Here is an 18,065-nt window from a genome sequence, read left to right on the forward strand (position 1 = left end):
TGTTTCTGGTGATGATGTAGGTCATATTTAAAAATATAATGGTAGCAAGCCCCAAAATCCTATTCTGCTACTTACCCCTATGTGTCAGGATACTCCATGACAAATTTCAGACTACCATGTCTATTTATGTAATTTTAGTGAATTAATATTTGTCTTTACACAATTTCGCCAGAGACATATACCAAAAAGAGGGTTTTGAGGTAGATGGGACACTTTGACAATTTTTTATCATAGCTCATCATTTTCAGCACATTTTTTCCAATAACAAAACACTGATTAGAAGTATATTTCCAATCACAATTACCGTCCTCACTTTTATCTTCAAATGTTTGTGTTTACGCAATGTTTGTGTTTACACAAACACTCAAAGCTGGCCATGCATTGTCAATGGCATTCAATGCTTGTGTTAGGACATTGTTTGTGTTTACACAAACCCTCAAAGCTGGACAGCCCCTCAAAAAATGTGAGAAAGATATCCTCCAAAATGGCCCTGCTCTCTATGGTCAGTTTAATATTTTGAATAGGCCTACTTTTGCCCAACCCTGACCCCTGTAGGCTACACCACCTGTGGGTTTGATGTGAGGCACTGAAAATAAAGTGGTCTAAGCCACATTTTCCCTGACTTTGTAGGTCAGGGCACCAATGTTATTGTACAGACCTGTAGGCCTAACTAAATTGGCAAATTATTTAACAAACAGACTGGTCTCAAGAGGTCATAGGCATCGAATCGACTCCATTCTGCTTCCATGCACCTGGTGTATAAAACACAGTTGTGTTGACCACATTGATGCTCAAAGGCACACACCCCTTCTCTCTGAGTCTGCATCCATGAGTGGTGGTAACAACAGCGAGGCTCTGTCGACTGTGTTGCCTCTCACTACGTTTGGCAACGTGTTGATGTTCCTGTTCAACATCGTGCTAGCATCGGCGATCATTTTCTTCAACTTGTCGGTGTTTCTCTCCATCCTGATGAACAAGGCACTGCGCGGCGAGAACCGTTTCATGTACATGTTGAGCACCTGTTTCAGTGACATTTGCTCCGGTGTCTCTTATTATTATGTTGGTGTTTTAGATGTGAGGGACAGCTATGACTCTCCGAACAGAACTTTCTACATTGCGCCCACCTTTCTCGGGTTGTCTTACATGGCAATACTGGCGGCTCAAGCAGATAGATATCACGCGGTGGCAGCGCCATTCAAGTACTCACAGCGAATGACCCGAAATAGGACTCTGTTTGTGATCTTCGCATACTGGCTCTATGCCTTCGCCATTGTGGCGGTCATCAATTTAGTTACAGTAGGGCTTGCCAAAAGAGTCACTGGCATCGGTGTGTTCGTGGGAAATATATTCACAGTCATCATCATGATAGGGTTGAATATTAAACTGTTTTTCATAGCCAGATTTCAGTTACAAAGGGAGCCATCAGCAGAGGCGGACAACAAGCGATCGTCGGTGTATCTGATCATTGTGGTTGCAGTGTTTTTCTTGGGGGCATGGCTACCAATATTCATTCATATTATCGTCTGTACTTTTGCTGGCTCGACGTGTTATTCGTTTAAAAACGAAGGCACTGACCCCCTTCGCATTCTACCCCGAATTAATGCAATTCTTACCCCGCTTCTGTATATCAGAGGGTGCGCTGCGCTCAGGACTACACTGCTCACCAAAGTTTGGAGACCTGTCCGTAAGAGGTGATGCATTGTAGGCTCTTATTCCAAGCACAAAGATGTCTGTTTTTGTCGCGAAATATTGTAGATGGATGGTGTCTGTGTGTGTTTTTACTTTGTTAGGCTTTGGTAAAAGTTTTGTGCATGATGATAAATATAATTTCTTATCTCTTTTCATAGCGTGAGCCCGGGGCCGGAAGAGAGCGGACGCAGCTTCACTGGGCACCGTCTTCAATAGGAAGGAAGAAATTATGTCAAATTATTTGAAACATGATGGAACCTAAATAATTAACGTTTTGTTTTGATAGGCCTATAACTCTGTGCCCAAAGTAAATATACAAGGCCTATAATAGGACAATATCAGATTCAGATTTATTTATTTATTCGTGTTATTTTGCAATAGGTTATAAGTTAAATCAGTTTCTAATCACTGGTGGTGAATAGGCTGTCTTCAATTCAAATCCTTTAGTTTAAATTAACAAATACATGTATTAGCCTATACTTCTTCATAGTCTATCAAATTTAATTTCGACATAAAAACAGTCCAACTTCCTCTGAACGATTTGTTTTATGATGTATATATCTTTTCTTTTCATTGTAGGCCTATTCGCCATAGGCTATTGAAAAGGAATTGAACGTATAAGGTTATTTGACTTTTCGGTGTTAATATAAGATATGCAGGGGTATTTTGTATTGTATTTATTACGTTCTTTTAAGATATTAGGCTATGAGCTGGTCAATATAAATGTATCATGAAATAATATTGTCATCGTGAATGTGATATCATATCATACTGCAATCTAGAATGCGAGGTTAAATGCGCAGGATATGGCCTAATGCCTATAGTCTGCTTATTAGGCCACTAAATGCGTTTTGGCACATAGGCCTACGTACGTTGACGTTACAGAAAGATGTTGAGTCGAGAGCAGGTCGAGAGATGCAATATGACTCCTCCTAAACACGTGTCTGTCTGACCGTAGTCTGACAGAGGAATGAGATGCAGTTTTCATGACAACCACGCAGTGTCACAAGAGCGCTTTGGCACAGAGCCATTTAACCATTATGGATCCTTGATTTATTCCTGCAATGTGCCTGATGCCCTGCTCTGATGCTTGGCGAGCTCTGAGTCTGAACTGATAGCATAGATCTACACGCATATAAAGAGAGATTAGGTCTAGCTATAAACCGCCACGGTTGTGGTCACCGTGTGTTTCTGCGTAGTTATTAAGGCTCATCATTGAGCTCCTACTGCGCAAAAGGCAACCAAGAAGAGGCCGGGCCAACCAATTCGAATTGCACGTTCTTTCCTATTACCACTATCAGCCTATTACGCATATCACATTCATTAATTCATTAATTAATGAACACAGTGTGGCCTAGAATAATTAGGCTCAGCCGCCGGCTCAGGGCAGGCCACGATGGTTGAAAACGCTTCCCAGAGCGGTCCTCTGCTCTGTCTGCACTAAGAGGAGGGGCGAGCACACACACTTCCGCTAACATCATCTGGTTTTCTGGCTAGTTCTCTGCTGGTGCCACTCCTCTCCTCTGGCTTCTTCTACTACTGTACTCTCTGGCCACTGACCCCTCCAGGCCCTCAGCTAAGCAGCCCCAAATTTTAGCCACACGTCACATAATCAGTATGTAGGTAGGCAGGCCCATTATTTGCACCTACAACTGCCATAGTTTGGTGACGTTGTTATGTTGTAGGCTACAGTTGCAGACTATAGGACTAATTATACATTGTAAGTATTGAAGACTACTTCAAGCCCCTTACTAAACTTTATATATATATATATATATATAAGCCCCTTACTAAACTTTATATACTTTATATACTTTTATATATATATATATATATATATATATATATATATATATATATATATATATATATAATCACACACACACACAGTTACACACACACACCGGCGCCAATGAATGGTAGCATAATGTTAACACAAAACACAAGCTTAACTAGCAGTAGCACCACAGAGGTGGTTACTCTTCCGTTGAGAAATGTAGACCCTGGTGGTTTCGGGTGGGACACAGCCTACTGTTTGACAAGCACAAGACAAGTAGTACTGCCTGAAGCTCAGAGGCGTCTCACTCTGATTCTTGAATGAGCGTTTAGTGGGAGGCATGGGTCGAATCTATGGACATAAAAGTTACCGACTTTGCAGCCTATGCCTATAAAAAAATGGCGACCCGTTTGTTTATAAATTTGGAAGTCAGTCGTCAAATAGCCCTACAGTCGCCAAGACTATCTAATTTGTATGGATTCGTGTGAACTGATACTGTAAGGTGACGAGGGACCTACATCTGCATTACATTGGCTATGTCTTGAGGTCTACACTCATTTACATAAAATATCTCTCTTTCTCTGCACCTGGCTTTCAACACGTCAACATTGCGAGGGGTGTGCGCGCTGAGAAACGATCCAAAGCATCACGTAACATCTTTGATGTGTTCTCTCCTCCAGTCAGTCAGTCAGTCACTCGGGGCTGGCTTGCTTCAGCTTCTATTCAAATTTGGGTCAGGGGTGAGGAAGCCCTAACGTCATAAGCTTGCAACATGGCGTCCCGAAGGCTGTGAGATGAGCGAGAGGATGGTACATTGAGAACGCTCCTACCGATGTAATAAGGTAATTTCGCCAAATTGTTTTGGTTTCACGTTGTTTCTAAATGCACAGCGGATCGGGTTCGGCGTGTGTTTTGGTCGGATCGGTTTTCCGCTCACTGCAAGATCGCCAGGATCTTCGCTGTTCCGATGGTTTTTCCATCGCGTGCCAACAAAAAAGGGGGCTCTATTGCTTGCGTTGTGCTGCCTGGTGCTGCTCGCTGGTTCTACCAGCCTTGCCTGGCAAGAACGGCAAATACGCGTTTATTCCTACTGTCTCGTCCGAGGCTCGTGTCCGAAAACAGAGTCGGTCCATCAATAGCAAATGTTTAGATGTTTATGTCGACGATGTGTGTTGCGGAGATGCCCAAACATGACGACTATTTATTTACCACCGAATGGTTGGGTGAACCAGGCTGGCAGAGCTAGAGCACATTAACGTTACAACACCAAAGAAAGGAGCAACCTCCCTCCGCCGTCACGAGCACAAGACATATGTTTTCTTCTCGGAGTCCATGATTTAGAACGTTTTTCTTTATTGTAATGAAATGTTACCTGCGATTTATCCCGAATCTATGTTATTGACTGATTGTTACCATATTAATCATAAACGCGGCGACGTTTTTTTTAAATCCAGGTAGATACGTTAACACCTAATTTTTAAATGAGACAAATGAGCTGTGTCGATATTACAAACGTTTTTATTCCTCTATCCTCTCTGACAATGATATAGGCCACTATTGTTTTTTATACTGACACGTATAGCTACTGTAGCCTGCATTGTTTATGTTTGCAATCATAGTCCTTAGGGCAGTGGCACAGTTGCAAATTAACAAGTCTACAAATAACACGCATATGCCCACAATTAGACACGAGATATATCAGTTTTTAATTGTGTTCTCCAGTAAACATGAATGCTATTGATAAAAGGTATCGCTTTTCTTGCAGTAGGCATTAACGTTACTTCCTCTGTGAGACATCGACCATATTTGCAACGGCTACAGTCGGGTGTAATGTTACATTGTGCTTTTGTGAGTGACCCAAAACAGGATCCTTTTGCCTTAGAATACTTGCATAATGTCATACATTATGACACATAATGTGTGCCTGCCACTTTAATCAAGCATTCTTTATGAATGATAAACACTTAGATTGCCATTTATCGTACAGTGGTAGGTCTGTTGACTATATCTTTAGGTTATGCTCAGGTGTGAACTCTACTTGTCTTTTCTGATGGGTGTTAGTACCAAGGGGCATGGAGATAATAAGTCACAAGAATGTTAGTAATGTGCAGTTCCTTGGTTGGCTGTTGTTTTTCTCCAAGGTTTTTAAGAACCCTAGAAGTTTTCCATAAAGTTCTATTAAATGCAATCCTTATTTCTCAGTCAGGAGGAAATATTATTCATGGCCCATTATTTAATCATGTAATATGCATTTAGTGAAACGCCATGGCCATTAAGTTTTTCTTTGAGTATATGACTATTAGCATTTATGCCTGCCTGCCACTAATCACGATTACCTATTTCTTGGGACTATGTTGGACTATCTTTAAAATGTAGTTGTGGATTCAGTTTGATCGGCCTGACAATATTACATTTGGTGTAGCTTCTAATCTAAAGTTTGAATATGGCCGCTAAAAACCTGAATCTATCAGTCACAATACTGACTGTTGTGCCAAACAGTCTCCCATATCTTGGACATCTGGATAGTAAGTTTCTCCTTCCTATGAATTAGTATATGCATATGCATTACTATGCAGGATTCAATTGTGTAAATAATATAAGCTAGAATGGTGCCGTACAAGAGAGAAGTTATTTGTAATTGTATTAGATGCTATGTAGCAAACATGTAAACAGAAGTTACAATGCTAGATTACTTCTGACCACAATGGAAACAAGCCCCTGGGGCGTTTTGTGTTATCCTTTTTGCATAACCTTTGACTGTACTACCTGTACTGTTAATAAGTATGTTAATAAAGTATTCAAGAAGTATTCAAATAGTCATGATGACATACTAGTATATCAGCCAATTCTCAATATATCATGAGTGTTACACCATCAAACCCACTCATCATGGTGTTGCTCAACTCATTTTCCTGTAGCACATCACCAGATGTGTCTGTCCGAATATGATGGACAAGTTGATTTTGAACCATCATGTGGATAGTTTGAATGATTGCCATTGACTGCCAAGTCAGGCTTCTGAGGCCTGGGGTGTGGAGGGTAAATGGTAGGCTGTTTATGTGTATACCTCATGATCCTCATGATCAGCCGGTTAGTCTTGCCCCCCCACCCTCCTACCCTACACACTATACACACACACACACACACACACACACACACACACACACACACACACACACACACAGGTTGTGTATGTGTGTATGCCTAGGGTATACATTGTGATCATGGCTTACAGTGGTGTGTGGGGGTAGGGGCTAGGGGGCTGCCCATGCAGTAAGAAGGGTACTTAGGCTATATGTTCTGCTGACATGTTGGAGTAGGACTTATGGATTGTGCTGGCCTGTCGTATCCACATTGGTCCGTCTGTTCTCTCCTGTTTGTTCCAGGGCGGGTTGGTTTGTTCAGTGGCTAAAACCACCTCAGGGCAGGTTTGTTGTTGTTCTTTAAGGAGAAGAAACGGTCCTTGGAATGTAGTGCTGATAGCCCGAAGGGTGTGCAGTGTTTAAATGTGGGAGGTGGGGGTGTCGGCGAGTGTGGGGACAGCCCAGCCCTGTACTATATGGGATCTTTGCCCAACATGCCCCCTGTCCTAGCATTTGACGGCTAATCATATGGGTCAGCAGCATGTATCGTTTGTTTACTTTTTTATTTAACTTTTTTATCTCTCAAACAAAGTTCATTCTTTCAGCAAGAAGCTGACTGACTTAGTTATCATAGCGAAGGTGCACACTAAACCCTAATCCTACTGTACTACACAGCCATAGTGCCATCTCTAAAGGCCCTGACATACAATGTTGATATCTTCCGAAATCTGAAAAGCCACCCCATGCCTGTATGCGGCTGACAATTGCCTGTATTTTTTGTGATGTGTCCTGTGCCATTGGTGGTATTCGGCCAGTGATGATGTCCATCCACTCGAGCATGTTGAATTGGTAGCGGCTTTCATGTTTAAGGAGAGAGCTCTCTGTTTGGCTGTTCAGCCTGATGGCACGAGAAGAGAAACATAAGTAAGCGGCAAGGCAGCAATACAGCAACTGATAAAGACAGGGCACAGATGAAGTATTGATGTAAGTGAAATGCCAGTGCCAGTTGCAAGACAATATTCTCAGTTTGTTTTCTGAGCAGATAATGAGATGGTATAAACATGATTCAGGCTCGTGTGAAAATGCTGACTTTGTTTGTTTTTGTCTTCAATTGTCCTGATGAAGTCCAACTGTGGCAGAAGCATTGTACCATCATGTAATTTTGTTCTGTTCTTTAAAGTAAACTAAACACTTGCTTTGGAGCAATGCTGTTGTGCAGACTTTTATTATTTTTTAACTATCACTCTGTGTCTAACACAAGGAACAAACTGTATGTACAGTATGCAACTCACTGTTTTGAACTTCAAAACTAATTCATTAATTTGTCCTCCCATGATGCTCAATCTACATTTTATTTTTAGATTATAACTACTACCACCTCTTGGTATGGAGAGGTATTTCTCTCTTGCAGGTGCAGCTGTAGTTTATGTGGTGTGTTTGACATGAGTTCAGATGACACAAAGCTTTTGATTGATTGAATAGTTTATTAGACATAAAATGTAAAAACAGCAACAGAGTACAGTCAAACACTTATTCCAAAAGGGATAGCACCAAAAAAAAGTCCTTGCGGTCTGGTTTCTATTTAGGCCCTATGCAATCAATTCATAGACGAGAGATACAAGGCGATTTGATCAGTCGCCGAACAAGAAATGTAGCTGTAAGCGTGTGTGTGTGTGTGTGTTGCGGGGGCTTGGCTTTTCTTCTCTAGCCATACTGCACTGATACTGCACTGGCACATCTGGGAGAGCAAAGGCTCCCTCCTGTGATGAAATGGACAGGACTCTTTTCATTCCACTGCACCCTGGGCAGGACTCTGTTTGTGTTCAACATGGCTGACCTGCCTGATGGAAAATGGGGCTTAATTGGGGATGTCTTATACTCAGGCTCAGGCTGTAGCAGGGTTACTGTAAATGCCCCCCCCCCCCCCCCCCCCAAGCCATGCAACACCAGGGTCACTGCACTTGTTCAATGGCATTTGTTTCGAATAATTCAGCAGGATTTTCTCTCATTTCTGAGGTCAGTCTTTACCTATGGGCTTTCTGTGTTTTCTTAGATATTGTATTACAGGACTTAACCTATTTCTTGTAGCTTTTGCAATGATATGATGCACAGAATTGGGTGGCTTTTCAGAATTGTCAGTGATGCTTTAAATATATAATTATGACTCAGGAAATGATTCTTAGATATTTGTGACCGTAGGTCTTAAATATCTATCTCTCTGTATGTCTGTAATCCACGTAACGCAAACCGTTCGCCCCACCGACTTCAAAGTTCGACACAAGCGTTCCACACCACCACAGGGCGTGCAGTGCCCGGTGTCGAGTCCGTCGGATAGCCGGTTGTCCAGAACCAGAATGAATCTCCAACTTCCATCGTTACCGACTCTTTGCTCTACAGCCGGGCATCGGCCTAGTATAATATTATTCTAAATAAAATATGTTTTTCAGTATATCTGACTGCTTGTGTTGACTGATAAAAATGTTGTGCAGTAATATAGAAAAGTGTGATGCAATGCATCGTAGAATCAAATCGTTACCTGGTGAATCGTAATTGAATTGTGAGGGCAGTGCCAATAATGCACACCTCTATAAATGTCACAGTGACAGCACCTTGCATCAATGATCATAGAAAAAGGAAAACGAGCATTGTCATCAGCTGGATGTTATGTAAGGCCTAACAAAAACATACTTTTTTCCGATTGGCTGTCATTATTGGGCTGAGTAGGTAGGGAATTTATTTTATTACTTTTTGTTTTTTAAGGAACTTATTTTATTTTCGTTGTGTCGTGTCTCCCTTCTGCGGACGGAAACCGACACCGGCACTGTTTCACCTTAATTATGTCTGCAAATGATTTAGTATTCAATCAAATGATTTGTGGCGGTGCTTTGCACGGGCAGACGACAGACACGGTACACAGGTCCATGCTGTTGTGCGTCTCCTCACGATGACGCAATCCAAAACATTTGCGCATGTGATATTTTAGATGAAAGAAAACTTTATTTTGACTTCGCGCGACCAGGTGTTCTCACCAAAGAGAATTTTAATGATCAAAGACCTTTTTGGTCTGACTCGGTCGGATTCGGACTTGCGTGGCCAGTTAAAACTCACCCGTGGCTCCCGACATGCGTGGCAGGTTAAAACAAACCTGTGGCTTCCTGTGAGGTTAGGGTTTGGGTTTTGGGTAGGGTGTTGGACTGTCAGACTGTTGGTACATAGGATCAAACACATGCACCCAGTATCACACAGTTAAATCCTTTTTTTTACACTCTCAAGGTTAAATTGGCACTGAGGATTTTACTGTGAACTTAATACTTAATACCAATATTTTCCTTTATTTAAAAAGGTGAAAATTCAAATGCATACATGTATACTCTTCTCTTTATTTAGGTGTGTATTACACAGGTGCAGAGGATCCTATTGAATGTGTAGGCTAAAGGTGCTGCTATTCTGTTTCATGTCAATGCTGTATTGTAGGCCACCCTTTCACTGCAGGGGAAACTGAAACTCAGGATAATTGCAACACCCCTGATTACAACAGGGTTCAGCCTTGCCCATGCAGCAGCAGCCCGTTGGCCATGTTGAAATGGCTGTGAGCTGGTTGCTAGGTGTTTGCATTTCAAACTGGCTTTGTACCATCCCCCCAGACCCTCCCCCACTCCCTTTGCCCACCAGCAGATACGGAAGGGGGGGAGTGGGTGAGTGGGAGTCTGTCTATGCAGCAGAACCTTTAGTTGTGTGTGTGTGTGTGTGTGTGTGTGTGTGTGTGTGTGTGTGTGTGTGTGTGTGTGTGTGTGTGTGTGTGTGTGTGTGTGTGTGTGTGTGTGTGTGTGTGTGTGTGTGTGTGTGTGTGTGTGTGTGTGTGTGTGTGTGTGTGTGTGTGTAAATGCGTGTGTGATACGGATATATGTGCTCCAAACAGGCCTTACCTCACACCTAGAGGGGGCATCACTGTATATTGTTCCAAATGTTACAATAAATGAGGTTTTAAATGTGTTGAAAGATTCAGGTTGATTGGTTGGCCGTCAGCATTAGTCCATAGGGTGCGTGTTCTTTACTAGTTGTTGCACCACTGGACTTTGCCTCACCTCTGCCCTCACTCTCCTTTTTTCTCCCCTCTATTCTGGAGACTAGTCCAGGTTTCTCCACTTTGGCAGTCCCCTTCTGCACGGACACCGACTCAGAAAGACCAGATAGATTTATTACCCTGTTGTTTGACCCCTTATACTTCAGTGGAGAAGGTTTTAAAAGAGAGGAAGCGGCAAATGAAGACAAACCAGATCACCCAGCTTACCACTGTAACCAGTTTTCTTCTTTATTTGGAGGAGATTCACTGCTGGGGGGCAACTAAATGCTAATCTTCACATGTTTCGTATTGTCACACATTGACATAATGGTCTCATTTATCCTTATTCAATAGGCATGTCTATATGGTCTGTGTCAATTTAATATACAGTGCCACCTCAACGACAGACAGTTAAAGCCTGTCTGCTTGTATGAGTCAGAGAGGTACATCACACAAGTTAGGTGCTTGACATGGTCATGTCTTGAGTGTAAGCAGTAAGGGCACTGTGTTTTTAAAATGAGGTTGCCTTACCCCCACCCACCGTCCCATGTATCATTAAGCCAGGGTCAGTTTTTGAAAAGGTTAAGATTGCGGGCAGGGTAAGCTGATCCGGTGCCTATGCTTAAGGGCAACATCTACCCCTGGTCCCCAGTCCAGTCCCAGGGTTGGCCATGGTTGGTATGTGGTGCCGTATTTGGTCTCAGAATGTGTCATTTCACGGGTGGTGTCAATAATTCATTATGGCCCTCTTGAGCAGCCATCTTGCCATCTCTCAGCCCTTCCTGCCAGCTCACACCACTTTTCTCAAGGGACTGAGTGTAGTGATCCAGCCGCTTGGAGATATTGCACTCTTAACATGACTCGTATCTGGACTGGAAGTTGTACCCTCTCAGTCTCTGCAGTCCTGGGAGATGTGCTTTCTGTTGTTGTGCTTCTTGCTGTTTTAATGGATACCCATTCCTCATTACAGCAACTGAATCTGTCCCCTAACAGGAGTCTGTCTGTGATACTTTCCCATTGGAGAGGTTGCATAATCACTTTTAACGTGGGCCTCGGATATTGAAAATGTCCGGTCCGCAAGTGTAAGTTGCAGTGCGACCTATAGGTGGTCGCACACCTGATCTGCCCCCTGTGGCATTAAGTCTGTGTTCTCCTGGGCAGTGCCAGTAGTACGGGGATCTGGCACTACACGTGTCCCACCGGCCACCGTTGCTGCATATAGATCAGGCATAATCCATTAGCAGCTCCCTGGAATCCAGCCGGCACAGCACAACACAGGAGGGGCCTGGGAGAAAGGGTAGCTGTGTGTGTGTGGGGGGGATTTTTTTTTTCCCTGATCTGGATTCGTCTGAGCCCTGCCCCCTTTTACGTAGGTTTGCTGGAAAAGCCTCTGGTCTTGAATCCCTGTGTGTGTGTGTGTGTGTGTGTGTGTGTGTGTGTGTGTGTGTGTGTGTGTGTGTGTGTGTGTGTGTGTGTGTGTGTGTGTGTGTGTGTGTGTGTGTGTGTGTGTGTGTGTGTGTGTGTGTGTGTGTGTGTGTGTGTGTGTGTGTGTGTGTGTGTGTGTGTGTGTGTGTGTGTGTGTGTGTGTGTGTGTGTGTGTGTGTGTGTGTGGTGTGTGTGTGATTTCCTGGTTGGCATCATGGTCGAGGCCCTTCCATTTCTTCCTCTCTAGTAGTCCACTCGAACTGCCTACAAGGTTGGAAGTGCATCCTGCCACTGATGCAGGTTATGTGTTTATAAACTGGCTTCATTACACCTTATTTATACTTGGTTGTGCACTGAAAATAGCCGATCTACAAGCTCACAACGTGTCGCACCATGGCACGTTGTAAGCTTGTAGACCTATTTTCGGTGTGCAACATGGCGCGCCACAAAGTATAAATCGGGCGTTAGGATTCACGTTCGCCAGAGGTGTGCCGGGGTGATCGGCTCCTTGGGGTTGGGTTTGTGTGCCCTTCATGAGGTTGGTGAGGATGAAAGAATGGAGTGAGAGAAAAGAAAGGAGAAACAGGAGAACGAGAGGGGGAAGGGAAGACCATGGGTAGAAGTGTCAACGCAGAGGAGGCAAGCCCAGGCCTGGGCCAGAGCGTAATGATCACTCCAGCTGATTGTATCAGCCAGCCCTGCTATTTGAGCGCAACACAGTATGTCTGGATTGCTACATCAGCCAGCCAACCAGTTTTAGTTCAGTATTCCCCATTTTGTCTTGTATCTTTTTTAGCCGGGTCTTTCAGGAAGCAGCTTTTACAGTCCCCCACCCCCTCTTGTATTATGCTTTTAAATGGCAACTTGATCATTATATTATCAATATTTATCTTATTGTTAATGATAAATGCAGTGTTTGCTTAAGCATTTCATAAGCTTCATGTTGGCGTTGCAAATTGTTGTCGCTGTCGAATATCAAGAATCAATAAAATTGATAATTATTTGTTTTAATACATTTTTGGCAGCAACCCCTTTTGGTGTTTTAAGCATTATGTTATACTTTAGCTATTGAAAAATAGCAGATCTACAAGCTCATAGCGCAGTAGTGAGTGTCACGCTACGAGCTTGTAGGTCTGCTATTTTTGAAAAATCGTGAGTTTTTAACTCAAATCTTTGCTTCTGGGGGGGTCCCTGGGACAAGATATTTTCAGATGGGGGTCGGCGGCCAATTACATAATCTTGGGGGTCCTTGACATGAAAATCTTTGAGAACGACTGACATAGAAACATAGGTTTTTCAGAAAACTGTCAGGATTTAGAAGACATTTGTGAATCTTTCCCAGGTCAAAATGGGTTAAATGGGAGAAGTTGACAGACTGAATTACTATGTTATAGATTGTAAAGCAGACTGATAAAATGTAAAAAAAAAAAAAGAAAAAAGAAAAAAAAGAAAGTTTTCAATGACATAAATGCAATTGTACATTTGTATATTACGTATATTCTATTATACATTTCCCAGTATATTAGGCAGTGTAGGCCGCTTTAGAGCCTGTGGTTTTAAGCTTTGGCTCTGTATATCACAAGTCAAAACATTTTCAGTCATTTGACAAGCCCCTATCCCAGATAGTGGTTTTGGATAAACAGAGTTCTGCTGCATTTGTTTGCATTCAAGGGTGTTGCTCTTGACACTTTTGACTAAAGTTTGGAACCACTCTGGTCTTCCCTGCTGTGCATTGCATGAGATAAATAAAGTAAATCTCTAGGTTGGCATGGGCTAGAAGTGGTACATTTTCACATGTATTTATGGCTCGAGTAAAGCGTCTCTGCGTTACAGCATAATCTCTTGTAATGCGGTATACCAGACTGTGATCAGTGGCATTAAGGCTGTATTATGAACATTTTGCCAGCATGTTGAAGGCTAAAGAGAGCATGCAGAACAGGGGTCAGGGATAGACCTTCCTGCTTCAGTCAAAACACTTGGCATTTCATTTGTCTGTAACTCCGATTATAATGGAAGGTATGCATAGTGTCCCTCCATTAACTACAACACCAATATAATACAATTGAATGGGTACTTAATATGTAGGTTAGTAAAACACGGCATGATTGAGATTCATCAGCCCCAGTTCTGTACGAGGGCCTCTTCCGAGGATCGGGTGGTGCTGTAGCTGTCTTTCAGCCACACCCTCCCGACCCCCCCCCCCCTCCCTCTGCCCCAGCTCTGTGTAGTTTTACCTGCTCAGGTGTCACCTAATCCCTCCCCCCCGGCCCTGCAGTGCCACCGACCCCCACCCCCAGACAATAGGCACGGGCTGACATTACCATGACCTAATGGAGAGTAGCATGAGCCGAGCCCTCCAAAGAGGGCACCCCACCGAAACTGGAGTTGCGCTCTGGAGATACGGACAAGAAGCTGAGAGCAGGTAGCTTAGAAAAGTAACTATTTTAGCCTTTCTTCCTACCCACCCATTTTGGCTTTTGTGCCAGAACAGTGGCACGGTGTATGGTTCAGAACCTGATACATGCAGTGTGGCAATTTGTTTGAAAAAGGACGCTGAGAGGGAGGGAAGGGCCACTGTTTCCCAGCCACAGTGGTTATGTGGCATGCTGCGCTGGCTGTTAGTGTTTACTAATTTCCCCATGAGTTTTAAGAGCTTAGATGTATGTGCTCTCACTAAGGTTTGAAACACATCTTGGGAGATGTTGAAATGATCCGTCAGACACGTGCTAACCGATTCTTGCTTTAAGGCTGTGATGAATCCAAGACTCTTCTAGATTGGGAGCATTCTCTTGAGACTTGGAATCATTAGATTTTTTAAATCTTCCCTTCCCCCATTTTGTTGCCATCTTTCCTGTTAATGTGCTATTTATATGATCAATAACATATCACTAGCAAAACCTGTAAACATGTACATTTCTGGTAACGTTAACCATATCCTCTATTTCTTTTCTACTTTTTGCTTTCAGCTTCAGGTGGTGCTCGTGTAGGAAGAGAGAGAGAGAGAGAGAAGGAAGGTGGAAATGGAACTGCCAAATCATGCCAAACAACTGCTGCTGCAACTCAACCAGCAGAGAGCCAAGGGCTTCCTGTGTGATGTCATCATCGTGGTGGAGAACGCCCTCTTCCGTGCCCACAAGAACATCCTGGCGGCCAGCAGCATATATTTCAAATCCCTGGTCCTCCACGACAACCTCATCAACCTGGACACGGAGATGGTCAATCCCTCTGTGTTCAGACAGGTCCTGGACTTCATCTACACTGGGAAGCTCATGTCTTCGTCGGAGCAAAGCAACGAGCAGAACTTCAGTGCCCTCTTAACCGCAGCCAGCTACCTCCAGCTCCATGACCTCGCCGCCCTGTGCAGAAAGAAGCTCAAGCGCAGTGGCGGGAAGCCCCTGCCAGGAAAACCCTCCACCCCGGGTCCCCTCAGCCGTTTACGCCTCAACAACCAGCGCCTTTCCTCCTCCACCCCTGCTGGGCCTAATAACCACTACACCCCAACCCCTTCAGATGCCGACCAGCCACAGCCAGACGAAGGCCTTCGGGACAAGCTCTCGGACGACGAGATGTTCGTCGGCAGCTCCGGGAAGAACGGCAATGGCGGCAACGGCAGCAGCAACGGCAACCTCAGCAGTGGCGGTAGCGCCGGGGAGCCAGACCTTGGACTGGACCTGTCCAAGAAGAGCCCTCCCTCTGCAGGTATGGCCACTGACGCTCTCAGCCCGCACAGCAACTCCCAAGAGTCTCCTCAATCTGCCTCAGTATCCACAACCAACAGTGCCTCACTGGACGACTCCTCCACCACCTTGCCAGGTCTGGACCATAGTGGTCCTGAGCCCACAGAGCTCACCCCCACCTCGAAGGCGGCAGAGGAAGCCCAGAACAAGTCCGACGGTCCGCCGCCCAGCAAGCGAACTCGTCAGGTCTCCCGCAAGAAGGAGTGGCCTAAGAGAGATGCCTCTGGGCTTAAGTCTGAGGAGCAGGAGCGGCCCCTGGTTAACGGGGTCATTGTGGGGCCCAAAGAGGGCCGCTCCTCCAGCAGTGGGGCTGGAGGCAGTGGCTTTGCCTCTGATCAGTCCTTCCAGTGTAAAGAAGAGGAGGAGGGGGGTGAGAATGGCCAGGACCACAGCGATGAAAGTGGTCAAAGTGACGGAGAAAGCGGAGGAGGAAAGGGAGGTGCCGGAGGAGCGCACAGTGCCCACTATGTGTACCGCCAGGAAGGCTTTGAGCCGGCGTTTGGGGACAACCTCTATGTCTGTATCCCGTGCGGGAAGGGCTTCCCCAGCTCCGAGCAGCTTAATGCCCATGTGGAGGCGCACACAGAGGATGAGCTGTACATCAAAGAAGAGAGCGGGACCTATGTGAAGGAGGAGGAAGATGAGGAGGCCGAGGACCTCTCGGCACCCGTAGGACCGGCCAGCTTCAGCGGCTCTGAGCCACGGCCTTTCAAGTGCACCGTCTGCAGCAAGAGCTACAAAGACCCCGCAACGCTGAGGCAACACGAGAAGAGCCACTGGCTGACCAGGCCCTTCCCCTGCAACATCTGTGGCAAGATGTTCACCCAGAGGGGCACCATGACGCGCCACATGCGCAGCCACCTGGGCCTCAAGCCGTTCGCGTGTGAGGAGTGCGGCATGCGCTTCACGCGCCAGTACCGCCTGACGGAGCACATGCGTGTCCACTCGGGCGAAAAGCCGTACGAATGCCAGCTATGCGGGGGGAAGTTCACCCAACAGCGCAACCTTATCAGCCACCTGAGAATGCACACCTCGCCCACTTAAAAGAAGAAAAACATCACATCAAGCCAAAGAACTCTGGGAAAGGAAAAGAAAAAAGAAAAAATAATCTTGCTCTATTTTATTCTTTTTTTCCCATTTCGCAAGCAAAGAAATGCACACACACATTTACACGTTTCTACATATTGATTCCAGTCTAGTCCCCCCCACCTCTCCATCCCCCACCACAGCCAAGTATATGATGTAGCTGTTGGCCAGTGGAACGGGGGTCTGAATGATGGTGGGATCGCATCAGCCCCCCTTATATCAGACCACACCTCAGATGATGACTTCTCACCTCTCAGGAGATCTGGAGGGTCGATGTACTCCTCTGTCTGTAAAGTGGCCAAGCCATGCTGGAGTGGCATGACTGTATTTTACAAGTTTTGGAAAATGTGAATGTGGGCGACCACCTTACCCCTCCACACACACCTCATACACACCTTTACCCCCCCTTCCCCCCCCCCCGACTTCAGAATATTCCCGGTAAACATCACATTGACCAAAAAACCCATGCAAACACCACAGGCAATAATTCAGAAGCAAAGATTATATTTTACCCAGACAGCTTTATTCTTGGTCGTGCTGGCGATGGGGTTATGTGTGAAAGAGGCGAGGGGTTTTACTGGGGTTGGGGACCATCTCCTTGCTTTAACTGAAGTCCTGAAAGGGGGTGTGTTCCAGGTAGGCTGACCCATTGGATCAGATTTTTGTTCTTACCACAGACAGTCAAATCCTCTTTCCAACTGTTTGCCAGGGGTATATAGAGAGAGGATGCTATTTCTTTCTTTCGTTTTTTTTTTTCTTTTTGCCTGCTAGAACTCCTGAGAGTGAAACGCGGGAACGAAAGACGAACCCTTTTGAGGTACTTGAGGTTTTACTTACATGAACTAAAACTAAAGTAATGTTTCAGTGAATGTTCAAACTGGAAGGTCTTGGGGATAATTTCTTCGTGGGGGGGGGGATTGTAGGGGTGGGTTGGGGTTAGTTTACTGGGGAGTGAGAAGGTGTTGTAGACTGAACATTTATGTTCAGTGGGTACGCTTTTTTTTTTTTTTTTTGTCTGTATAGCTTTCCTCCCCTCAGAAAAAAAGTCTATTTGTATAGGCTTGTGACCTCGCTACCTCTGATTACTCTTACAAACTCTATGTTGATTAGTTGAAAGTTCCTATGTAATTAATTGTATAAAGTGTGTAGATTACGGTTACTTTTCACCTGATGCTTTAACCTGCCCATCTCTCAACACAGGTTTT

General features: G+C 44.7%; 2 protein-coding genes across 2 annotated transcripts; both read left to right on the plus strand.

The window, feature by feature from the left end:
• Positions 1–828: 828 nt before the first annotated feature.
• Positions 829–1,695, plus strand: LOC306934343 (uncharacterized protein; the record flags this gene model as incomplete). Its single annotated transcript, XM_079516912.1, has 1 exon — positions 829–1,695. One exon carries the CDS (start codon positions 829–831, stop codon positions 1,693–1,695), a length of 867 nt encoding a protein of 288 aa, XP_079373038.1.
• Positions 1,696–3,311: 1,616 nt separating this feature from the next.
• Positions 3,312–17,745, plus strand: LOC306933965 (hypermethylated in cancer 2 protein-like). The gene is made up of 3 exons (XM_079516352.1): positions 3,312–3,409; positions 4,147–4,308; positions 15,004–17,745. Exon 3 carries the CDS (start codon positions 15,058–15,060, stop codon positions 16,816–16,818), a length of 1,761 nt encoding a protein of 586 aa, XP_079372478.1. The 5' UTR covers positions 3,312–3,409; positions 4,147–4,308; positions 15,004–15,057; the 3' UTR covers positions 16,819–17,745.
• Positions 17,746–18,065: the final 320 nt, after the last annotated feature.

This window comes from Electrona antarctica, assembly GCF_951216825.1.
Source record: "Electrona antarctica genome assembly, chromosome: 12".
NCBI classification, from domain to species: Eukaryota; Metazoa; Chordata; class Actinopteri; order Myctophiformes; family Myctophidae; genus Electrona; species Electrona antarctica.

Coding starts and splice junctions, on each gene's coding strand:
- LOC306933965 (XM_079516352.1), top strand. CDS start 15,058: ATGGAACTGCCAAATCATGCCAAACAACTGCTGCTGCAACTCAACCAG.